Here is a 26,731-nt window from a genome sequence, read left to right on the forward strand (position 1 = left end):
TGAAATATAAATTTTTAACTAACAACAATTTAATTGCAGTAACATTTTTTTTTCTTCATAATAATTGCTAATTCATAAAAATGCTTATATATTCTTTAGTAATAATTTACATCATACACTTATAAAATATAACATTTTTTACTTAATATTTTGGCTTTTATTTTTGATAATATATTAACAGTTAATGTATGTTTATTTCTAGCCCGAAAATCTTTTGGAAATATGGCTAAAGGAATTTTTAATGGTAAAATATTCTTTTCTGTATAAATTTTTGCTTTTTGCTCATATTTTTGATTGTTATAATGAAACTTTTTTATATCTTTTAATATTTGATGTGCATGAGTATGTAATAGTTCATAAGTTGATCTTCAAGAAGCAATTGTGATAAGAATTATTTGACAGATTTATTAGTTTTCAAAATAAAAATATTGCCAAATTTGAAATTAAAATTTATTGATAATTGTTAAAGGTTAGGTTTCTCAGTCTTTTTATGCTATTATTATAATATTTTTTTTTATCCTAAACTTATGTTTTCTCTTTTTCAAGGTTATCAAGCGCCTAGAGCCAAAGTTCTTGGCTCTTCACTGTCAAGAAGTTGGTGGTAAAGATTACAAAGACTCATCTAAAAATGTTCAAGAATTTATTCGGTGAGTATCTATTAATAAAAAAGTTAAGTATTGTTAAGTGTTTTTAAAATTTTTATCCATTTTTTTCTTTTTTAATTTTTTAGCTTTAAGTAATAGAGAGTAGTAAGTACTATTTAGTTTAAAGGGTTTCAAAATAATCTTTTTTTCTAAAATGTAATTTGTTTACTTATTTTGATATTTTGCTAAGTATTTTGTTCTTAATAGATGGATAACTTCTTATAAATACATGTCAAATTATTTTTGTTGCACACTTAAATTATTGAAAGGTGCTGCGAAATATTCTTGTGTCTTTTCTCTAGTAAAATTTGCTCTAAACAATCTAAGCCAAGTCTTGCCTTTGTGTTAGAGGAGACACCCTCAGAGTTTAAATTAGATTTAGTAGTAGTAGTACTTAATTTAGGTCGCTCTTAAGCCACACTTTAGGCTATCAAAGATGATCTGGAAAACATCACTGAGGATGATTTGGAGAAGGATCATCACAATTTTGATCCTTTGCAGAAGAGATGGGTGGCTCCCGAATTGGTAGTCTAGTGACCTATATAAAAAGTTGAACATTTTATCATGGAGTAGGTTGAGGTTTTCTATATTCTAAAATCGAAAGTCAGTATCTGCCAGCAAAAAATCATGTTTGAAAAGAAGTACATCATTTTTGTATCTAATTATCTGCACTTATTAATAAGGATATTTATGAACCATTAAGTACTTTTGAACCACTAAGTACATTAAGTACAAAATTGTGCATATAAAAAATCTCCATATTTTTCATAAAAAGTTTATGGGGTTCTAATTTTTATTTTACACTTTGTAAAAAATTATGCAATATTTTTGGTGCATGCTATTTATATTTATAAAAAGGTAGTATTAAAGTTTAAGAGGTTTTCACTTGTAATGCATAATTATTTTCCCATTCATGCACATTTAAGTATATTTTTATTGAAATTTTTCATCATATATTATAATTGAGTATAGTGTCTCAAAGTTGGATAAAGAGTAATAGTTTAAATTTTATGAAAATTATATTTTAGTTTGCTATTACTTAGATACTCTTTTTTTGTGTGTGTAAAATATGATTTATTTTTAGAAAATTCAAATAACGCATTTTTTTAATCATGAAATTAAAGATTTAATTTTGAAAAAGTTCATTAAAAATTCAATTCTTAGGAAACTATTTCTGTTTTCGCTAATTTTTTGATTATGGTTTTTTAACACACTCACTCATATTACTAGATTTAATTTCGACATATTATAGTGTTGGTATGATTTAACTAAATTGCGTGTAACTTTGTAAACTGTAAAAAGTTTATAGAATAAGTAGTTTAAAAGTCTATAAATGTTTTTTTTACAATTTTTCTAATTGAATCTTTCCTTTTTAACAGGGCCCTTATGATGAGTGAAGAGTTGAGCAGTTTTGGTAAAATGAAAGTATATTTGGATGAAGATTTCAATTGTCGAGAGAAATTTACAGTTAGTAGCTAATAATAAATTTTTATTTGGATTGCATCTTTTGAAATAGTTGTGGTGATAAGTATAATCAGATTTATTTAGATTTTTTTGTTGTTGATTTTTTTAAAATCTATTACTGCAAAGTAATACTTATTATTGTTATACGAACAGGGTCCATGTTGACTTACTGAGTTTGTGAGAAGGGGCAATTTAGCTTCCAAGAGCAGCTAGTATTTCATATGTTCTGCCTTTTTAGAAATGAAATGTGTCTATTTAGCAGATTCCATAATGCTCATCTCATTTTTTACCTATGATTATAACTCTAAGTGAAAAAAAAATTTTGCCATGGTTATCTTAATTATTAACCTAATCTGAATTATAAAAAGAAAAATAATTGTCATTGTTGATTGAAATTTTTTAATATACTCTTTTGTTTTTATTAAAAATTATTGTTTTAAAGAAAGAACTGCAAAAAAATTAATGTAAAGTTTAAATTTTGCTTTGAAAACTTAACCTCATATTTTAAAATTTTATCTGTTTGAAGTAAATGTTGTCTAAAGTAAAATTGAAAGAAAAAAAATGTATGAGACTTCCTCAAAAATAATTAAAATATTCGTGATATGGAAAATTTTGTGTAATATTTATTTTATTATCTGTTTCTCAAAAAAATTTATGTTTAACCTCTTCTTTATAGGCTCTTGGCAGTCTCTATTTTGTTCACAATAGCTTGAAAGATGTACAGATTTGGGATTTTCGAGGTGCATTCTCTTTAAATAACCAAATTCATTTTTTTAATAATGCTGTAATGGTTGAACATATGTAGATATTTTAATCTAACTTATTGTGCATGTTAAATTTTTTAAGAACTTTCTGTATGATAAGTTTCTGTTATACCAATGTGTCTTGAAATAAAATGATAAAACTTCATTTTTGTCAGATATTTTAGCTTTTTTTTCTTCTTTCAGATCATAAATATGTACCAGTCGTTGGAAAGGAGATATATAATGGAAATATTGAACACATAGGAACAAAAGAAAAAGTAAAATTTACTGCAGAAATAGTTCCTGAAGTATGTATATAAGCAATTTTTGTTTATTTTTATGACTGTATTTGTTTTATTTAGATATTCAATATTTATTTTAATTTCTTAAGCTATTTTATGTTATTCTGCAGTTAGGAAAAGAAATAATTTAGAATACTATTCCACAAAATAATTACTCTTAGTTGCAATTTTTATAACTTGGAAGGCTTACCTGTAATTTTTTAGCAACTTACGAAGCTGAAGGCTAAAATTTTCATACAAATTTGTAAAGAATACACCTCTAATACATTTGAGTGAAATTTCACTAATTTGTTTGGATTGAAAAATAAAATCATTTGTCCTCAATTGAGATTTTGTAACATGTAAAAAAAAACTCTTTCCACAGTATCGATTAAAAAAACCCGCACAGTATTGATGTAGTTTTAATATGTGTCAAATGTACTAATATAATTTGAAACTAAACCAAGTACAATAATACGAAGAGTTCTTCAATAATAGTATGGCAATTTTATGTTTCTCCTATATGAAGTATTTCCATTTTCTTAAAATAGTTTTGCTTTTTAATACAAAGCTTATTTTTTAATTGAGTAAATTTTACCAAAATTTGTTGAGCATCAATGGCATCAATTATAGTATGACACTGTTTTAAGTTACACCTAAATGAATTAGTACTATCTCTTTATTATTCTTTCTTTTCAGATATAGCTCAGTTTTTTTAAATTCAATTACTGTTGATTTTATATTATTTAGTTTCAAAATACATTTTAAAAGCATAACTATAAACTAAAACATGTCTTACATTATTAAATTTAGGAATACTAATTAGGTGACATAGACCGCACTTGCGACGACATTCACATTGATAATTTAGTTTATCTGATGTAACAAATAAAAATTTTTTGTTAAAGAGCGTGCAATAAACTTCTTTTCTGAATGAGGAGAGCTATAAACTATCAAACATGAATGGTGTTATCTTTAAAATATTAGGTAAAAAAACAGAACCATCTATAGTTTAGTTTAAAACAATGGCTTATGCTAGACCAATCAGAAAATTCAACTTTTCAAATATCGCTCCTGAACCATCTAATTGAAAATTTTAAGCAAATGTTAGGAATGGAGGCTAAAGAAGACGACATACGAGGAGAACATACATACACACAAATTCTTCATTTTATTTTAGATAAATAATGTTGAAATATCATAATCAAAATGATACTAAATCAACAGTTAACCTATTAAACATGTATACTATAAATCATATATTGAGTTCACAATTACAAATATTATTATTTTTATCATGACCAACTAATTCTGTTAAGTATGAATACTCTGAGCAACTCTTAATTAATAGGATATTTTCAAATTTTTTATAAAAGTAAAATAAATAATAAGAAAATAATTATTTTTCTAAAAGAGTTGATGTTAAAATGACTTTCTGGTGCAATATTACATTTAATTTGTTTAAATTTAGAGTTATTTTTATAATGCTTATTGCTGAACAATGTATTGATCAGTTTCAATTTCTTCCCTTCGGTTCTCTTAATTGTTTTTGTCATTGAATTATTTCTTTTAAAGGATGCATTATAATTAGTTTTTATTACAGTGTAATTTATAGAAATTTTTATTATTTTAGTTTTGCAGTTTTTATTAGTTTATAGTTTTAGTATTATTATTTTAGTTTTTATTGCAGTGTAAATGGTCGAGGAAAGGCTTCATGAGAACGAGATGGAGAATCGGTTATACAGCTTTTGATCTAGTCAATATTCATCTTTTTCATGATGAGTCTAATTTTGTTGCTATGGAAGAGGTTAGTTAATATTTTATCTAAGTTTTACTTTTATATATGCATTTCATTTAAAACTGATTAAACAGCTCATCATTATGTTTTAAATTATGTCATTTTGTTTTAGATTTAAAATCAAAATACAGTAGAGAACCAATTTACCAAGATGCTCGGGACCATCGTTATCCCGGTTTTCTGGATCAGCCAAAAGTGCCGTTAATCAATGTTTTATCAAGCCCAAATTACATGGAAAAAGTGAAACACATTTTAAAATAAGAAAGAAACGAAAAGATCTCTTAAATAAAAAAAATGGTAGAAAAGTAACATTTAAAAGGACAAAAACATTTGCAAGTTTAGACAAGAAAAACAAATTTAAGAAATACAAAATTCACGTATTTATTTTTTGAAAATAATTAAAATTCCCAAATTAACAAAACCAATAATTAAAAAACGCAATATATTTCATACCTAATTATACGGGGGGGGGGACGATAAAGTTAAAACGTTAATCTAATCTAAATAAATTTATTAATTAATCTAAATAAAAACAACACTTGAAATTGTCAAATGGAAATGATGTTTAAAAAAGGCACTAACATAAATATTAAAACCTGGAACAAAGCAGGATATTATAAGATCAATGGAATTTAAAAAAAAAAAAAAAAAAAAATTTAATGATAAAATTTATTAATATAAAGAATTAATTTATAGAGTACGAAATTTATCTTACAAAGAAAAAAAAAACTCAAAGGCAGTAGAATCAGAAAAATGGAATCAAAATTAAAAAAAGAAAACTGCTATCTGCTTCATAAAATAATCGTCTGCTTTTATTAACAAATAATTATATGCTTAAATTAATAAACAATCTTCTCCTTTTATTTTTTATAAAAAGACTACTTTTAACGAAAGCAGATGTGATTCCACATCAAGAAAAACTTGCTAATAGTACCGCATTTCTAAAAAAATCAGAATTTATTAAAAATATATATATATATGTATATATTGTTTTGTTAATCAATGTCTAATAGATTAATATAACTGGTGTTTAAAAAAACGTTTTGTTCCTGATAAATAATGCATTATCCGAAATATTAAAACAATTTATCATAATAAATCAAGGATAACAAAAACTGAGTAACTAAAGTGGATTTAAAGTAAATCTAAAATGTCAATACTCTTATCCAGAAGTTTGAAATTCCTTAACTCTGACATTCATTGATATGCTTGTGCAATGCATTTTTCCCACCCCCTCCTAAATCAAGGAGAAAACGAAATCAGCATACCACTCCTTTAAGTTTGATTGACGTCAGCTTATCAGAAAACAAGGATTCTTTCCCACACACAGAAGAAAATAAAACATTTGTCCCTTCCCTGCCACCTCTAGATCTAATGATCTTCAAGGTTAGGGGAAGAATTGAAGTTTCTCTGGGCAAGTGGAGAGAAGAATTCCCCCTTTCCCCACATTTTCCTCTATTCAACTTCAAGGATTACTCAAATTTCTGTTTGTTTTTTTTATAATCATTCTACTTCAAAATAGCGGGAAAACCAAGCAAAATTTTCCCTGGTTTTCCGGTTCCGGATAAATGGCTCTCTACTGTATAATATGTTATCTGTTTTGTCCATGATGTTTTTGTTTTGGTTTCTTACTTTATTTAAAAATGAATAAATTATAAACTTTTTGTTGCAGTGCCCCTCAAAGTACAGTAAAACCAGACAAAGTGCTTTAGGATATGCTTTGCATAGGTCAGTGAGTGAATCAACTATCTAAATAACATTTTTTTTTAAAAGTACTAATGCTGTTATTGTTATTGAATCTTGATAATTTTATCTCCTTATTTGATTAAAGTAACAGATCTTAACAGCAATATTCCAATTTAATATTAAATAATGCATGTACAGTCAAACCTCGATATAAGGTCACCATAAGGACATCGCAAAAGTGACCTTATAAGCGGGGTGACCTTTTAACTGATTCATTAGCAGTTCGTAACTAAGCACGTAAATAATACACATTATGATTTTTTACAAATGGTGATACAAACGAAAACTATTGGCCATAAATTAAATATTTAAGTCAATAAATTTTAAGAGAATTAGTAAAGAATTAAAGAAAGTTAGATTTTTAAAAAAATTTTAATTTAAAATAAAGCTGTTTACAAATTTCCTCAAAAAATACATGAATACATTACATCTTACCTTATTTAAAATAAATCATTTATGCAGGTCTGTCTCGTTTTTGGTTTCATTTTTCGAACGATGTTTTCTAGATTTTGTAACTTCTCAAAATGTTCCTCAGCTCCCTCATGGTTTGTAAAAATATTTCATATGACATTTATTGCATTGAAAGCTTCTGCTTGGGAAACAGCTACAGTCTCAGGATCACTGTCATTGTCCTCACTGTGAAACAATTTCAGAAATTGTAGCTTGTTTGTTGGTTGCAACATTTTCATAGAATTTGAGAAGGGTAATTGCCTTGTGAAGAAGTTAAATAGGCTTTTGTTTGAAAAGAGCTCCCCTCGCCTCAGATAAAAGTGACCTTATANTCAGAAAATGTAGCTTGTTTGTTGGTTGCAACATTTTCATAGAATTTGAGAAGGGTAATTGCCTTGTGAAGAAGTTAAATAGGCTTTTGTTTAAAAAGAACTCCCCTCGCCTCAGATAAAAGTGACCTTATAAGCGATAAAGATTTTTAAAACTTGACCATATATCTGTAACAAAGAATTCCTATTCAGTGAGCTGAGTCTTTGTAAAAGTGACTTTATATGCGGATGAACTTATATCGAGGTTTGACTGTATTTGCTTTTATATTATTATAAACGGTTTAAGTGTTTTTAAGAGCCAATTTTTTCACAAAACTTTCCACAATGTATTTTACGCACATTTTTTTAAAATTTTTGTAGATGAAATTATTTTTTTAAAGCTTAGTGGCTTTAAAATTGATTAAGAAATTTGAAGTTGATTTGAAATTGATTAAGAAACTGATAATTAGAGAACATAAATTTGCCTAAGGCATGACCAATTTTTCAGGGTTTATCATTGGGAAAGGTAGTGAAATTTCGAAATAAAAAGCAATTTAAAGCAGTGTCTTTTAATCATTGTGGAATTAAATGTTTAATTAATTAAAAGAGTGTAGGGATTGAATGTTGTATTAATTAATGAAACAAACTATATTAACATCATACCAATATTTACTGTTTAATTCATAAGTTTTGTTAAATCAAAATTCTGGAACATTGTCAAAATTCTGGAACTTTTCTTTTACAGCATTGTTATGATAATAAAATAAATGTTTGTAAATTAAGTGAATTTTTAAAAGTTCACTTAAAACTCACAAATCTTAGTAAATATATTTAGAATGTAAAAGTAATGTTTATTTGTATGTGTTAATTGATTTAACATAATTGATAATTTTTTTAATCCAGTGAAATAATATTTCTCTAGGTTTTCTGTTGACTCTCTTGAAAAAGTGCCATTTTTCATATTTGGTGATTTCAATTTTCGTCTCGATACCAAAGGCATAGTTCAGGTAAATATATATTTTTACGTTTGGTATTCCTAAAAAAAGAAAAAAAATTAAGAAGAATGAACTACATTCTGTGAATAGAATAATTTTTATCCAATGAAAACAAATATTTTATTTGTCTGAAAAAATAGTGTTTTTTGTTAAGTTTGTTTTATTATGCTGAATACATTAAAAGTTGATTCATGTTTTGTTTTTAATTTAGAAACTCACCAAAAAAACAGTACCTGTGTATATTAAAAGTGCCAAAAATGGAGAAATTGAAAAAATTTTGTACAAAGAAACTGGAGAAGGAGAAAAAGTAATAAATATTTTTTGATACAATGCTTATGCTGTATTCATTTTAGTATTATACTCATATCTAAGGATTGGAATGTTTTAGTTAAAACATTTAGTATAAAAGAATTTCGAAACCAAAATTGTGCCTATGGTATGCAAACTAACCTATTATAAAATTTATCATAATGCTGCATTCCTTATAACATTTTCAATGTGTAAGTTTGTCTTTTACATAAGTGTTTTTTTTTTAAAAAAGTTTTACAATCTGAAAATTAAAGTTTTTATTTGTTAAAAGCCTTTTTTTCTTTGTTTCTTTGAAGCTTCTGAGCATATGAAAATAAAAGGCATGAAAACGCAGAACATTTTATAGAAACAATTAGTAACTCAAAAGTTAGCTCATTTTCCATTAATGGAATGTCTTTTTTTTTAATTGTGTATTTATGCATTTTTTTCTTATTGAATAAAAGATAAATTATTAATTATCTTCTTCTGAATAGTTCTTTTGTCTCTAGGTTGTTTTAACTTTAGAACGAAAAGTATTTGATCTCAATGAGCAAGAAGAAACATTTTCTGCTAAAGAAAAATGGGTATCTATTTCTCTTTTATTTTAAAATAATTAAAGTATAATGAAAGAGTTTATAATAAAATATTTACTCAAAAAAAGATATAATGCAACCAAGTTTTCCAATTATAGCTCTGATGAGTGGATTTGTACAAACATCAAAAGTGTATGTAACAAAATTATTACATTTGTAAAAATATAAAGTATTCTAGTAGCAAAAAGTTATTATCCTGTAACTAAATATTTTATTTTAGCTTGCAAACCTCATGGTTTACTATAGCTTATGCTGACACTTGTGACAAAAACGCATGACTGACTTAATCAATATGTAAATACTGAATTGAATTCTATTACTATTGTGCTAAAACTCAATGATCTGATTGCGTTAAAGTGTAACAAGAGTAAAATATGGAGAAAAAAATTTCTCTTCTAAGTTTAAGTGTTCTTAATTGATTTTAATTTGTGAGTAACAATCTTATTTGTTTAAGTGGCATAGCTATTTAAGAGTTCAGAAAATCAGGTTATGCAATCAAATACAGTAATGTGCTTTGTCTGAGTAAACTACCTTTTTCGGTGATCGACAGTTTTGAATAGGTGAAATATGGCCGAATTATATGGTTCCAATTCATTTAGGGAATTCAATTTGTTTAATTTTTAAATAAACATATATTAAATGTCTTCCTGTCTTATGAGTATAAATATTTTTTTAAAAGGTTTATTTTATTTGAAATTTTTTTCATGTGATTAAAGCAGGAATTACTCGAATTTCGACTTCTTGGAGACTCGAACGCGAATTTCAAGTTCTCAGACTTCCGCAAATCTATGATTTATATTCCGACAAAATTTTAATCTAAAATTTAAATTTAGTAACTTAGGAAAGATTATGTTATTGAGAAATTTATTTCGCCCTTACCAGTACTCTCTTCTTTTTTTTTTCCTTCCTAACTTCTCATTCACACCCCATGAATTCTTAATGCAGAATTGGCAAAGAAAAACATAACTTAGGATAAACTTAGAGAACAAGAAACAGAAAAGTATAAAATTGATTATCTAGAAAGTTATCTCAAAATGGCAAACATTTTAAAAGATCAATTGCCAGAAAAATGGTATTTTTCTCATTTTTTTTAAACTTGTATTTAAATGAGTAGCAATTTTGTTGCAAATTTTGATTTGTAACCAAAAATTTTTTTAATCAATGTGACATAGTTACCCTCTTTTTAGTCTTGCTACAGTTAGATCTAATTCATTTTTAATGTAATTTTACGACATGGAAATTTCAAAATGCGCATTTCAGTAATCATTTTTTTAAGACACTTTATACCATCTTAAATTTGTGTTTCAATATATTTTTTCTTTTGCAGTTAACGCTATTGATTCTCTCATGGTTTTTAAAATTATGATATTTATTACGATGGGCTCAATTTACGTCTATTGTGTTGTAAATCCATGCAGTGTTTCGTTTAGAATCTATATATTTTTATGCAATACTATTACAACACGCAAAATTCAATCTGTGCATTTATTGGTCGCAGGTCTGATCAACATTTTATCTATTATTGCTGATATCCACATGGTTTCTTTTAATTCTGATATTTTTAAGAAACAATAAATTCGAATTGCACATTTTTAGTAAATACTTTTTCACACGCTTTTCAGTTTATATTCTTTTCCTGTTATTGTTGTTTATTTTCACATGATATTTTAAAATGCAGATATTGTTATTTACAGGAAATTCAATTCTCGTACCTCAGTGTTCATTATTTGACATGATAATTCTATACTTTTTTTTTCAATACATTTTTCAGCATTTATCACTAATGATTTTCGTATATTTTTTTAAAATCTCAATATATTTTTAATACAGCATTATTAATTATAACACATGAATCTGAAAATGTACATTTAGTTGGCTCCTTTTTTCAGTTATTGCCATAAATTTAACGATTTTTAAAATACTTTTTTTTATTTTTTAAATGAGATTGCTATTCCCAAATTGGAAAAAAGAGGAATATGTTTTTTTTTTCGGTATATTTTTTAATTCTTAACTGTGTTGACAAGAAAAAAAAAGATTCTAGATAAAAAAAAATTCTCTCTTTAAATTTTATGCATTTTATTTTTGTCTTTAAAAATACATTTTTTTTCTTTTTTCCTTCTATGTACAAAAAAAAAAGACAAAAGAAGCATATTAAGTGATAAAAAAAGCAAGCAATGTGAAAAAAAAATTCAACTAATTTCTTCTTCCAGCAATTACATGTAAAAAGAGATTCTAATAGAACTGGATTATGACAGTATACTATTGCAAAAATAACTAAATGATTGTGTTTCAAAAAAATTTGAATTGTTTTCAGTTAAGTCAGGTTTTAGTAGCCACCCTGTATTTATGGTATTTGCCTCTGTAGAGTTTATCTTAGTTTTGTTTTGATTAAAACATGTAGTTTAACTTAAATTTAACTTGTTTGTTAAAAAATTAAGATATAATTTTAAAAATTAGACTGATTTAACTTGATTTGAAATATTTTTAATGTCATAGTTTTTTAATAGTACTTTAATTAGTACTATTAATAATGTTACGTTTTTTAATCTGTGTTATATATTAGTTACAGGAGTATGATAGAGAGCCCAAAGTATTTGAAGAGCAATTGTTTGAATTTGACATTTCATTCCCTCCAAGGTACCATATTTTAATGGTCTATATTTGTTTTTAATGCTAATACTTTAACGTCTCATAGAATTCTAAATAAACTTTTAATAATGAATTGATATACTCTCTTTCTATACTTAAATTTTATTACTAAACAACTTTGTTTCTTTCAGAGAGGGATGTAATAGTTATTTTTTTCCAGCCATTTGTGCCTTTCATGAGTTTATAAAATAAAGCTTTTTATAATGTCTTTTAGCCTATGCTGTTTTGCCAGCATTGTGCTTTTCAATTTATAAAACTTTGTATTTGTTTTATCAATTTGTTTTTATGATAATGTTAAATTTAGCATTTTTCTCCCAGCTACCCTTTCACAGAAGATTTGTGTGGTAAAACTTACATGAAAACAAGATGTCCTTCTTGGTGTGACAGAATATTTCTGAGCAGAAGTGCTTTGTCCCTTGTTCATATGGTAACAAAAACTATTTTTTATATTCAATGTATACTAAATAATTATTTACTCAAGTTCATGTGAACATTAAGTAGAATTTTGAAAATCGTATTTTTGGACAAAATGTGCTGAATTTCTGATGATTGTATTTTTAATTAATTTATTACCTTTATGTGCTTTCACATTAGAAAGCAATTTGTTAAAAATTCTGCACTAATTAAGATATCTCAAATATTTTGATGGTGTAGTATGAATTATTACTATATGAGATTAAAAGGAAAAAACATAACATAAATAGAAAAAAAAATGTTGATGGCTTAATCTCAAAAGTGTTTTGTTAATTTTAATATTATCCTTGTTTTTGTATCTTGGGTGAATGAATTTTTTTATTAAACTCAATTGAATAACTAAGAGACTATTTTACTTAAAAATTTTATGTTGCTATATAAACATAATTTAGGTACATAAACACAGTGTTGGATTTAAAAAGCTCTACCAAAGGACTGAACTGTCGAAAGGACATTTAACACACAGTTTTTAACTTAAAACAGAGAAAACTGCTGTTTGTTTCAATAAAAAAAAACTGTATATTATAGTTAGCTTTTCAGGAGGTAATACCATTATTTACACAGACATACAAAAAGAAAAATGGAGTCATTTCTTTTCTTGCTTGTTAATAATTAATGTTAATCTGTAAGACGATATAATACTGAACTGTATAAAATCTACAGAGAGCCAGATATTGTGAAATTCATTAAAATAAATCGAATGAACTGGGCAGCTCACATTTTCAGAAGGAATGATGACTCAAATTTAAAGAAAATCCTATTACACAAACCCCTAACGAACAGGAAAAGAGGTAGACCCAGGCTGAGATGGCTGGATTTAGTTGAGACTGATTTCCTTACTCTAAAGGAGAAAAACTGGCGAACAAGTGTCAAAAGTAGAGAGAAGTGAATTCGAATTCAAAGGAAGGCACTGGCCCACCCTGGGCTGTGTAGCCAGATATGATGATGAATCTGTATTGACCTGCATTACTGTTATTAATAAAAAGCACATTTATATTTGAACTTTATGTCTAAGTTTGTTAATTATTTATTTATTTTTTAGTCATCTCATAGCACTGGTTATTCACCTTTCTTTTATCAACTTATTGGAGAAGATGTTGCTATGGGAGATCATAAGGTATAAAGTTATAATCTATTATAATCTGATGTACAGTTAATTTTGTGTTTTCTTGTTATTTTAAACATATAGCGCCAAAACATGGAATTGAAAATAATTATTTGCCATTGAATCCCCTGCTTACCAACTCTGAGAACTTCTAACACAGTTCATTTCAGTTGATTTAGTTCAGAACAGTTCAGTTTATTTAAATTATAGTAAAGGTTACATCTTTTTCTCGCTATCACTTTCCAATCCTTGGAACTGCTTGTGTAGGTCTTTTTAGTTTGCTTTGTTCACTATTTTAATCTATCCGACTGACTATGGGACAGATTACCATTAGAACAACTAAAAGTCAAGTTAATAAAGTGGATTGATATCAGTTAGTACAAATATGCAACTTAAAATTTTTAAATAATCCAAAATTAATCAGAAATTTTAACAAAGTAAAATGTATTGTTCATCTTTCATGCGCAAAAGCATGTGACTGCAAAAAAATTATAATTCTTCTACAAATAATATTTACTAAACTAAATTATATGGATCCAAAAAAAAACAAAAACATAATAGCTTAAAAATTAATGTTCTCTGATTTGAATTGTATTAGACACTATACTTCTTACTCTCTGTTACTCCCTTTTCTTGGAATTGCTTGAATATTTTTTTTTCTTTTCTAATTGCTTCCCAATCAGAACTCTTATTTGAGTAGCAGATATATTAATTAGAAACCGAAAATGGAGAAAGTAATACTTTAATTTTGTTCTCTTTCATTTATTTTCTAAATTTTTCTCAGCATTAAATTTCAGAAGTACAAAATTATAGGAAGGCGTAGGAAGAGATAGTCTGACATCACATGCATACTACTTAAAAGAAAAGGAAACTATGATTGTAGAAAGTAAAGTTCAATCCAAGAACTAGTGATATCAGTCTATACAAATATTAACAAACTAATTCATAGAAATATTAACAAAATAACATACAAATATAAACAAAATAATTCAATATTAAAATAATTCATAGAATTTTTTTAGTTATCACAAAATATGTGACTATATATCCTTCGAAAAGTTAAAAAGTATGTATATTTTGTTAACCTTTCGAAATGTTATAAATATATATAAATAATTTTAAAATGTAATAATTTTGAAACTAATTTGAAATTTTGAAAAAGGTCTGTTGTTTTTTTTAATCCTCAGTCAAAATAGTGCATGGCTGCTAAAAATGATATTGCAATTAGTTTTTCCTTTACACCAAATAATCAAAAAATCTGTCTATTTAGTAATTAGGTGATTAAAATAATTTAATATAAACTGTTTAATTAACTGTCATGTGGGTCTTAAAAGGAATTGTAGTTATCGTTTGCCTTAATTATAATTTTTTTGTTTTAATTTTTAAGTAAATGAATAAACCAGATGTAGTTGAAATTCTAACGAGTTCTCGATTTCCTGAGCCATACCCAGCCATAAAAAGAATTGTTGAGAAAATATTTAAACGTTCATGATAAACTTTTTGACATTTTTTTCCAAAGACATAAAATTTCAGATGTGTTATGCACCAAAAAAAAGGACCACCTTAATTAAATTTTGATCTAATGATCTGATTTTCTTGAGTAGGGTTCACTTATGGTTCACCTCAAATATGATAATTAATTAGTGCTGTCCACCCTGGCCTTCTTTGAAACTAGATTTTTCAAATCTGTTGAAAGAAAGTATGTTTATTCAGAAAAAGTATGTTTTTGTGTCTGATTTCGTAAATTAAAATATCTGCACTAATTAACTAGCATATTTGAGGTCACTCCCTCGAACCGATAAGTTTGAATCCTAGAAAGTGAAGATCCGATTATTCGACCAAAAGTTATTCAGGATGGTTATAATTTTCATAACTATCCTATTGTTTTCTTTAAGTAGTCCATATAATTCTTTCTTTTTTGTTTTACTGTGTAATAGTATAGGAAATACCGTCTTACTTTTTATATCTTTGCTTTTAGCCTGTGATGTTGTTTTGTAGTCTTCGATGTTGTACAGGTAAGATTTTTTTATTTATTACGTATATTTTATTTTTAAATCAAATAAGTTCTCTTTTACAAATCTTTTTATATTTATATCATTTCTAATTTGCAAAATTTATTCAGCTTAATTTAGATTAAAGATATTTATTGCATAGTATGCAATAATTTGTCAAACTTAAGTTTCATTTTTTTTTTAATGTTTACATTTTTATTGGGCATTTGCAACCTATAATCTAAGATACGCAACTTAAATTTGAGCATAATATTTTATGCTATAACTTGTTTTCAAAGTTTTGACAATTTTCTATTGTTGCCAATCAAAATAAAATTCCTTAATTTCCAAAAAAATTTGAAAAATTTTTTTGCAATTAACAGTGAATTGCTAACATAGTATGCAATAATCATGTGTATGTAGAAAATTGTTTATTGTTTTTCTTGATGCTATTTTTAATTTACATATGTTCTGTAAAAAATATCATGTCTTTTATATAAAATTTTAACATAAATATTACATGGGAAAATGGTTATACAAAAATAATTTTACAAAATTTTTAATTCTTATTGATAGCCGATGTCTTCTTACACTTATAAGATTTACTACAATTGCAGTATTATACACTTTTATTACAAGCACAGGGCTGTCAACTCTTTATGTATTTTCTTTAGTTACACAAAATTGCAACTTGTGTTTTAAATATTGTTATTAACATAATAAGTTCCAAATTCCAAATTTTTTATTCTAGAATTCATTGCTTATATTCTATTGTTGCATACAGATTGATTTTTTATTTGATAAATTTTTGAACCATTCATATTTGATACATTGTTTTCTGGTCAGTATGTATGTTTAATATTGGCACAAAAACTTGTAAAACCGATACAATTTAAACCATATTTTTCTTCATTTATATTTTATTTTATAACCGTCATTGAACAACCTACCCAATTTATGTTTACGACTTCCAATGTTCAACTCTTTGGCCTTGTAATTTTGAATCAAAACCAGAAGACTAGGGAACTCCTATATCAAGTGCAGTATAGGACCCTAAATCCGGCACTCACAGGACCGACGAAATTCCGTATTTCGGAATTTGCCAAATTTCGGATCTCTTTCGGAAATTCCAATATGGCGCCCATGTATTACGATAATTCAATTATACTGTTAATTTCAAGAAAATGAATTAATTGCAACAAATTTAGTTAAGATTTCATCGTAGATTATGATGGGGTGAATTTAAAACTCTCCCATCTTAAGAAATTTCATTAATTAAAATAATTATGTGTATAATAGAAATTACAATATATATTTTTTATAAGCTAACTGTTAAATATGATAGAAAAAAACAAGCTAACAACTAAATACGATAAAAAAAAACAAGCTAACAATAAATACAATTTAAAAAAAAGCAAGATATCAATTAACCAAAGAAAAATTAACAGTTAGCAACTAATAAAAAAACAAATGTATAATTTACATCAAAAAAAAAAAAAGAAAAGAAAGCCATGAAAGAGAGAGAATTAATTTTGTACCCCACCCCCACATGGTAGTTTCAATGTCCAAAGGGTGTGGCTAATTTATGGTCAAACTGGAGAGGGAAATGTGGGGATAAGCCAGTAGAGCACTTGCACAGCTGTCAAAGATGGATTGATCAGTTTCTTCCAACTTGCATTTCTATATTTTGTTCATTTGAAATGCAGGTGTTTTTACTTTGCCCTTTCACTTTATTTTAAACTGTTTTAGAAACATATGTTTCCTTTGACACAGATTTTTTTTCTTCCTGCTTTTATTTTTAAAAGATAAAATAAAGTTTCGTACTTCAACAGATTAAAATTCCAAATAAAAAGAGAATGTAACTGATTTTTTTTTCTCTTATGAATAAAAGTTTCTTTAAAAAAAAAAATCAGATTAAGTGTCGAATTTTGGAATACTAGATTAGGGATCCCATACTGAATTGAGAAAAAGTTTGCTGTTGTGAAGAACTTTTTGGTGAAACTAACCCACATATGCATTAAATGGAGAGGTAATCTTGCCGTGGTTAGCATGATGGCAGGGGGACTCTAATCCATGTTCCGTCTACCACTGAGGATATTTTATGTCTGCACTGTGGTCGGTGCAGAATTCGTATCCACCAGCCATTGCTGGAATTCGAACTTGGATCACCTGATTAAGAGGGGAGTGCTTTATCCCCTGAGCCACCATGGCTCTTCACATCTATATTAAAAGTATTGCTAATTACCCCCTTTATTACCCTTAAGTTACCACTACAGTTCGTTTTAGGCCAGGGGGTCGTGGAGATTAAGGCTCCACATCTTTGGACAATGTAGATTGCTTTTACTTCCCACAAAAGCTGTTACCCATTGATTTGAAGCTGAGTGGGCTTCAAGCTGTTACTGGGATTTGAACCCCAATACCACTACAGTATTTGGTCAATACCTAATTAAAAATATAGAATCTTTATAAATTATATTTTTGTTATAATTATGCACGTAAGGTGCTATCAACATAAATTAAGTCTTTGTAAGTGTGGTCCATTCGTGGTAAATTTAGAATGTGATTAGCTGAATGCATGCAGAACTTCGTAATGGTAATTAATTAAAAATTTTATAAGAGAAAATGTTATTGTTCTGTATCGATACTTGTTTCTTATATAACTAGTTATATTACTCATGATATTTCAAGAATTGAAATCATGCTATCAACTCATGACATCAACTCATGATATAACTGATCAAAACTTATCTATCCATTTTACAATTATCATAAACTAAGAACTACAATTATATTCTAATTATTATTTAAAAATAATAATTATTATGCATCTCACTGCACACAAAGGTAGATTTATCCCCATCCTGTGGAATATATTTAAGAAAAATGTACCAAAAATGGAGAAAAAATTTCTCTTTAATTTTGCTTGATATTATCATCAAAATGTTAGAAATAGATTATTTTTAAAATACATTTAATGAAATAACTACTATATTTAATATTTTCACATTTATGGGAAATGTTAATAGATTACAGTAATTTTTGCTCGAATTATAACAAAATAAATCAATTGACATAATTTTCAAGATAAATATCATAAACTAATACAACAATATTATTATTTATATCAACTATCATTAGTACCATGCCCCTCAGATTCCTTTGAATTGCAAAATTACAAAAAATCTGACGAATGGCGTGAAACTGCCGAACTTTTTGTGAGGAAATTTAAAAGCAGGCATCGCCATCTATTATGAAAATCGTGAATCACATTGTACGAACTGAGTTCAGGCTTCGTGGAATTGAAGCACTGATTTTTCTCTTGCCGAAACTCAGGTTGGGCATTCCAAAATTCGAGCATTTGCATTGCACATAGGTAAGAGATTAATGCTCCTGATTTTTCCAAAATTATAATGTAATTTGATTTTTTCAAAGATGAAACTATGGAAAATTCTTTTTAACTACAAGAATGTATGTCTTGAAAGTTGGCAGCCCTAGAAGCATAAAAAATTCCTCATGCATTCTTTTATGTGCAAAACAGTTTTAATTGCAGGTAAAGTGAATGCGAAGGATATCCTTGGACCCTAGTGCCGAGGACCCTAGATTTCATTATAGTACAGAACTGTTTGAAAACGAATACAAAACTGCTTGACCTGGCTCCATGATGGAGTTGAAAACCCCGATCCACCCAGTGTGTTTGCCTACTGAATATTCTTCAAGTGAAGAAATGTAATTAAATTTAGGCTCATATTTTATTTTTATGACTAAAATTCCAGTATGTAATGCTTGTTGGATCCAATTTTATAAAACTAGTTTTGATTTAAAGTGATGTGTTTACACTTTTTTGGGATAGAATCTATGGAAGATTTTTTAATTATGATAGTTCAAATGCAGTTTTGTTCTTTAAAGTAAAGCTAAGAAATTCAACATCGAAATGTTCTTTTGAAGTTGTCTAGATAAGCTTGATGTTGAAGGTTCTACTTATGTACTTAGTTGTTCTTTACATTTTAAGGAGTGTCAGAAACTGTTTTAAAGTGTAAGCTTTTTCTATGTGTTGAGTGTTATCTTGTAAAAGGTAAATTTTGTCATGAATTTTTAACATTCCATGTTGTGTAGGTTATCATATTGAATTGCAATAGAAATCTTAAGAAATAATTGCATTGTTTAAATAACATTATTTTTAAAAAAAAGCTGAGATTAAAAAAAAATGTTTCACTCTTGTCTATCACATTAAACATAGTTTTTCTGTTAAATTTTTAAAAAAGGATTATTTAAAGATGTTAGTTCTGTCCAATTAAGTACTAATCTAAGGAGCAAATTCTTTCAAATGTTTGGCATTGCTAAGCATTATGTAAAAAGCTTGTTGACTTAAAATATTACCAGTGCTTATCGTGGATTAGAGTTCCTATGCCTGGGTTTCTCTTTACCTCAAGTAGTAGTTAGTGTTATACAAAAATCTCATTAAATAGTTTGTCAAAACATTTGACTTATGGGAACACTTGCTACGGATTTGGGTTTTAATTTATGATGTTATGACAGTGATTATTTATAAGCTATATATTCACTTTGTTGTTAGCTATGTATCACTAATGGATAGTAAAATAGAAAATATTTATATTTGTTAACTTGATTAATAATATTAATGAAATATTTTTAAAAATTACTTTAAATCATTTAAAGTTCTTCACTTCACTCATTTACTCGGATGCCTAAAACAAATAAAAATGTAAAATTATATTCAATGATAAAAATACAATTGAGCTTTTCTGTATTGTGGCATAGTAAATATTTTTATAAATGCAGAGCTCTTATCAATTTTATCAAAAAGACTTGAGAAATAAATAGTATGCCATAAATACTTTTTATTACATATTGTGCTATATTATTGAAACAAAACGTATTAGGCTTCATTTTACAATTTTTTGTAAATAACTTTTATATATGATTGGAAAACAAACTGTTAAAATAAACTTATGTAATTGGCATTTACTCTAAAACTAAAATATTCTGTTTGTTGAAAACTTACCGATCACTATTCGAAACACAATACAATACACACACATTACAATTTTTTTGAAGTTTGTTTTAAATCACCAAATTAGGCTTAACAGACCCCCAAGGCTTTTATGGGCTACTGTTTGGAAACCCTACTGTAGATGATGCTACATGTGTCATACCTACTGATTATTCTTTTCACAAATAGCCTTAAAAATAGTGCATTACAAAAACAACCATTTGATGCTTTGAAGTCCTGTAGCTTCAAACTTTCAGAAACTGCATTTACTTTATCAAGTGATGATATTTCACTTACATAAATTATTTATTGCTTTTGCTCTTACAGAACAAAAATCATTAATTAAACAGTTTTAGAGTGATAATTTAAATTATTAATACATGTTAGTTAGTTCTTCTCTATCCATTAGTGCACCTGCTCTTAATCTCTCAAACTCTACCTTAAATCTCTTAGTTTTTTTAATTTGTGCTACACTAATAAAGCCAACTTTAACTTTTAATGTTTATCTTTTTTTTCTTTCTTTGAAGCCATGACTGGTGACAACATAACACTTAAGTATAAAAATATCTTTTTCCTCGCAACACCGAAGAGCCGTAGCAAAAACTAAAAATATCAAATTTTCACTCTTTGATCCATTATTACCTTTGGGTGGTCCAGTCATTGATCACTGTTTCTGCGCAATCAGACATCTTTACCCTCTTCTCCTAATGTGCAAAACTTTTTTGAACATAACTCCTTTCAATTGCAGCAATGCATGTTTTTTTTTTATACAGTATATTGCCCCCACCAGGTACAGCAATCATCCAAGAGTATTTGCACTATCTTATTTTTTGAGAATTTTCGTTATGTCCTTTAAATAAAGTGTGTCTTATTAAAATGCAGACAAAGGCTCCTCTTCAAAGGGACTGGAATCAACAAAATTCTCTCTTTAATAGAGGTTGCCTTTTATTTGGAATTGACCTTTTTGTATTTATTTGTATCTTAAGATTTTTTTTTGTACATGCAAGGTAAAATTTTATGGTCTAAAGAACTATTTATGTAAAACTTCCTTCTCCAAACAGTTTGATTACTTTTATTGTCTTAAATATGTATCGGTGTTTTTATGAAGTATTTTTTTAAAGTTAAAATTGTCTTTGTTTTGTTATTGTAATTGTTTTTTAAAGTTAAATTTGCTTATCATCATTTTTATGTATTTTGTGCCATAGATTTAATTTTGATAACTCTTTCATTAAATTTTGCTATTTTTAATGATTGATTGATTTTATTTTCTCTTTTCAATTCTATATTTGTTAGGCATTGTATTTCAAAAAATTCTGCTGCAATTGTAATTAAATCTTATAAACTAAATATTACGTGTCATTGTAAAAAACTTCTTTAGTCTAAAATGAATGGTTTGAACTGAACAATAACCATTTTTATTTCTTTCTTGGAATAATATTTATAATTTTATGTCCTATAACTAATACATTTACTTATTTTTTTAAATCTTAATGTGACTCAAATTATCAATGTTTTTAGGCATTTTTTTTAATTTTATTATTTTTGATTTTTACACAGGTTTCTTTGAATACCATTACTGAATTGAATGTTGACACTGGGGGATAGAGGGCGTATTATTTACCATCATGATGCTCAGTGATAACATTGCTCAAGATTTTTGTTCAGTAGATTATTTTATGTTTTTTTTTTCACCTATAGATATTTCATTTTTTTCTCCTTATTTTCTTTTCATTGTACAATAACCATTTTCGAAATAGATTTGTTATTTATTTAGATGTACTTTAATTTTGTGTTATGCTTATTTTAATAGTTATACTTTGATTTATATATTTTATTAGAGATATGTTTATTAATATCAAGACTTTTATTTTTGCTGGAATTGCATGAAAATTATTTTAATTAGGAGTTTTTTTGCAGTTGTAAGCATGTATTAGTTTACACTTATAAGTAGTTGCTGTGCAATGTTATATAATTATGCTCCTCAGTCTCAGGAATCGCTTACAAAGCTTAATTGTTATAAGGATTTCCTTATTATTTATTTAATCTTAATTTTTTTTTTTTATCTTAAAGAATGTTCCCTGTCTATGTGAAGGTGATATAAAAGAAAAAATGCTTAGATATTATACTCTGACTCTTAATTTGTGAGGCAGAGTATGATATTGTTGAACATTAAGAATGAATCATTTTTGCATTTATTTAAGAAGGAAAAATACTTGGAATCAACTCATATTGTTCATGTTAAGAAGATTAGACTATGCAAATATTATTAATATCGTAGAAATAATATTGTTTGTGATCTTAGCATTTTTATATCTTCAGTGGTGTGAAAATTATTATTTTGATGCCTAAAACAATAAATATGAACTACATAATAATCCAGTACATAAATATTAAGTATTTAAAGTCTAGATTGTAGGGTTCCTAAGCTATAACTTACTATCTATTCTTCCATATTGTCTTTATAAATTACGTATGTCTCAAGTCATTAATCACCGTACCCTTACCAGTCAACAGAAATACAGTAGGGAACCGATTATCCGGAACGATCGGGACCATCGCTATTCCGGATAACTGATTTTTCCGCTTTTCTAAATCGCTACAAAAAGCCTTTTTTTTTTATTGCTAAACCCAACTAAAAAGAGACAAATATTTGGAAATAATCTTGAAAAGAAGAAAAAACGATGCACTAATGATTATTTCCAAAATGATGGTAAGGTAAACATCTTTCAAAAAAGAAAGAAAAATCCTAAAATCTTATGTGGAAAAAAAGTTTTTTTTAAAAATGGCGGGAAAATGTATCGAATTTCATTCCGGTTTTCAGATTTCCGGATAACGAGTTCAGTACTGGTAGGGAACCAATTATCCGGAACGATCGAGACCATCACTATTCCGGATAACTGATTTTTCCTCTTTTCTGAATCGCTACAAAAAAACTTTAAAAAGAAGAAATAACGATACACTAATGATTATTTCCAAAAGGATGGTAAGGTAAACATCTTTCAAAAAAGAAAGAAAAATATCTTATATCTTAAAAAAATTTATGAGGGAAAAAAAATTTTTTTTTTTTAAAAAATTGGCGGAAAATTTATCGAATATCATTCTGATTTCCGGATAATAGTTCTGTACTGTACTTTTTTTGTTCTTCAAATTTTACTTTTTTAAATTTTTTTATTCCAATAAACATTGTTTTTTAAATCAAATAAGCAGTGAATCCTCTTTATTCTTCAATTCTTAAAATTATCAAGCTTTAATTTTTTAAAAAAAAGTAAATAATGAAATGTCTTATTTAAAGAAAGCAGAATTATCTGTATATTGGTGTATGATAGTGTAAAAAATGTCTAAAGTGCAAATAAAGAATATAAAAAGTCTAACATATTTTGGCATTGAAGTTTCATCAACTTTGCAGAATAATATTATAAAATATTATTCAACATTTCTTAATAGAAGTATGTATTACATTCTATATCTTAATGCTGATAATGACTTTTGCTTATAGAACCAAAATGGTATAATCTGTTATAACTTCTTTGTTTGTGCTTTCGATGTTATTTTCTTCATTATTATATATTTTATATTAAGACTAAGATATTAGTCTTAATATCATATATTTACTATTAAGACTTTAAAAATATTCATATATAGAAAAATTTAAATAAAAAATTCATTTGAAAGCCATCATTGCTTTCAGATAAATTCTGAACAAGTGTTTCCTGAACTTGCAACAATGTCAAATTAAAAAAATGGTTAAGAAAAATATTAAATTGATGCAGAAAATGTGTATTTTTTTTTTATAAAAAGAAACAAGTTCCATTAACTTATTTTTATTTTGTGCTAACTGCTCTGTTGTTTAACTGTGACAGCTTGTTTTTTATTGAATTAGGATATTTGAGTAAAAGTTCTTACATTAGATTGTAAGTTGAAAAATATCAGTTGTTTATGGAAAAATCATTCGCTGATGCCGCTTTTAGAAGTTTTATGTATAAATATCTAAGGCTATTTGTTTTCAAAAATAGCTATTTTTAATTCCATTTTTACTTAGTTTCAAAGGCAATTTTGAATTTCTTTTTTTTTATTAATTCTAGTTGTTTTCTGTTTACTCAAAGAGCATATGTTTTAGTTTATTTGGAATTTATCCTTTGTACACCACTTTCCCATTTGTTGAGTTATGTGTGTTTTGCAGAAAAAATAACTCTAATCGATTGAGAAAAAGTTTGGGTTCAATGTATTAAGGTTTAAGTATGAATTAAAACTATATTGCAAACAATTACTTAAATGTTAATAGGAGAATATCTAGTCTATATAATTCAAACATTTATAATGTGAAAAAGTTTATGATACATAAATATATTTTAATAAACAGAAATCTTTTTCCTGTCTAAATAATATCGAAAGTATGGCTGTTAATGTACATAAAGTTTTACATGATTTGGGAATCATAATTTTTATTTGTTTATTTATTTTAGTTTTTAAGCACAGGGTTAAATTTTATAGAAAAGAAACCGACAATGAAATAAGCTTTTTAAATTTTATTTATGATTAATATTTGCAGCTAAATATGCAATACCTATTTAAGGATAAGGAGTGTAGAAAAATCAATTTTCAGAAAGAAGGAATTGCAGCTGCAAAAGCTATTAAAGATAGTTATACGTTTCAGTGTTATAGTAGCTAATAAGAAGTCAAACTTACGGTTTTTGTCTTCTTCAGCTCAGCCTGTGTCGTTTGAACCCGTGTTACCCCAATAATCTTTTCTTTTACTTAGTTTAAATCAGTTAGATATGTTGACCATAGATTATGCAATATAGTTTCTGTCATTTTGATTTCTCCCTGTCATTTTGATATTTTAAGCAATACTATGTTAAGTTGCATACTACTTAAGTTTCAAAGGTTGTATTTTCTACCAGGATGAATATGTATTGATTAGGAATATTAGTCTGCCTTTTTCGGTTATTATAATTACGCCTGTGTTCAGCTGTTCAGAATCTTATAAAATTTTGCATGTTCAATTCTAAATGAAAAAAATTGTGCATTGGCGTGGAGAAACAAAAACAGCTAATAATATTTCTATGAAGGAGTGAAGAAACTATCTAAATGCTTCGGAAAACTAAAAACCCATTATAAATATATAAAAATTAACCCTTATTATAAATAAATAGAAAAATGTTCCTAGCTGTAAATGAAAATGACTTAATGCACTCTTTTCATTATGTTCAGAAATTTGTGTCACCCAAATCTTGGATATTTGGGAATGTACTGTTAATTGTTATCCTACCTCAGAAATCATGTGCCCTACTGAAAACACCTATTATGATTTTATTTTGCGAAATAAGCTCTATTGTTTTTTAGACTGAAACAGTTAAGTGCGATTTATCAATTTTTAGTTATCTTATTAGAATCCATGAAAATATTTTTATGAGATGAGAATGCACTGTTCTTATTTATTGTTATACGTTATATACATAATTCTAAAGAAAAAACATTTATTTCATCATTTTATAATACAATGCCATTTAATCAAGTATTGTTATATATATGTTAAGACCACCTTCATTAGAACAGAAGTACATTTATTTGAAAATTATCAAACAGTTTTGTTTATGATTTAACACTAGTACCTGCTATCATGTGTGTTGATCATCTGTTTTTACTTACTTAATCATTAGTTTATGAATAAAGCTTAACTTTGACAAAAGTGTAGATATAAAAAATTCAGAAACACGTTATATTGTCCCCCTTCCCAGATTAAAATATTATCTTTTTTTTTTAAAATTACAACTTGTACACATTTTTAGCTTTAAAGAAACATATTTATATTAAAAAATACTCTGTATTAAGAATAAATCTCTACAACAGTGGTTCTCAACCTTTTTTGGGGGGCGGCACACTTTTAACCATTTCGAAATTTGACGGTTCACAATGAAAAAAAATTGTTTAAAAGTTGTTTACTTAACTATAATAAACTGTGTTAAATAGTTAGAGATAATAATTTTGAATGTGAAATAAAATAATATGTATTACAAAAGCACGTTTATAAGGGATCAATTATTTCTATCGGCTAATTTTTAGTTAGTTAGTAACAGTTATTATTTTTTTGCTAGTTATTAATTGTTAGCTTGTTTTCTTTAAATATTAACTGTTATTTTTTGCGATTTCTTGTTAACTAGTTTTTTTGCTGATTATTAATTGTTAGCTTA

General features: G+C 26.6%; 1 protein-coding gene across 5 annotated transcripts in view; it reads left to right on the forward strand.

Moving 5' to 3' along the window:
* The window catches only part of LOC107447025 (inositol polyphosphate-5-phosphatase A), a 40,447-nt gene that overhangs the window by 1,120 nt on the left and 12,596 nt on the right, over positions 1-26,731 (forward strand). The window contains exons 2-17 of one of the 5 annotated variants that reach the window (XR_011636468.1): positions 203-244; positions 547-647; positions 2,024-2,111; positions 2,785-2,848; positions 3,056-3,159; positions 4,823-4,939; positions 6,603-6,658; positions 8,357-8,441; positions 8,641-8,736; positions 9,227-9,301; positions 11,874-11,947; positions 12,278-12,386; positions 13,476-13,550; positions 15,517-15,553; positions 19,080-19,255; positions 22,098-23,284. Coding sequence is in view for 4 of the 5 variants with exons in the window: in XM_016061840.3 (XP_015917326.1) it covers positions 203-244; positions 547-647; positions 2,024-2,111; positions 2,785-2,848; positions 3,056-3,159; positions 4,811-4,939; positions 6,603-6,658; positions 8,357-8,441; positions 8,641-8,736; positions 9,227-9,301; positions 11,874-11,947; positions 12,278-12,386; positions 13,476-13,550; positions 15,517-15,553; positions 22,098-22,120 (1,158 nt within the window). In the remaining variant the exon portion in view is untranslated. Of the gene's footprint in view, positions 1-202; positions 245-546; positions 648-2,023; positions 2,112-2,784; positions 2,849-3,055; positions 3,160-4,810; positions 4,940-6,602; positions 6,659-8,356; positions 8,442-8,640; positions 8,737-9,226; positions 9,302-11,873; positions 11,948-12,277; positions 12,387-13,475; positions 13,551-15,516; positions 15,554-19,079; positions 19,256-22,097; positions 23,285-26,731 lie in introns of those variants that run through there. The other 4 variants (XM_016061840.3, XM_071179027.1, XM_016061838.3 and 1 more) reach the window with 4 other exon arrangements.

Source organism: Parasteatoda tepidariorum, chromosome 1, assembly GCF_043381705.1.
Source record: "Parasteatoda tepidariorum isolate YZ-2023 chromosome 1, CAS_Ptep_4.0, whole genome shotgun sequence".
Classification (NCBI taxonomy): Eukaryota; Metazoa; Arthropoda; class Arachnida; order Araneae; family Theridiidae; genus Parasteatoda; species Parasteatoda tepidariorum.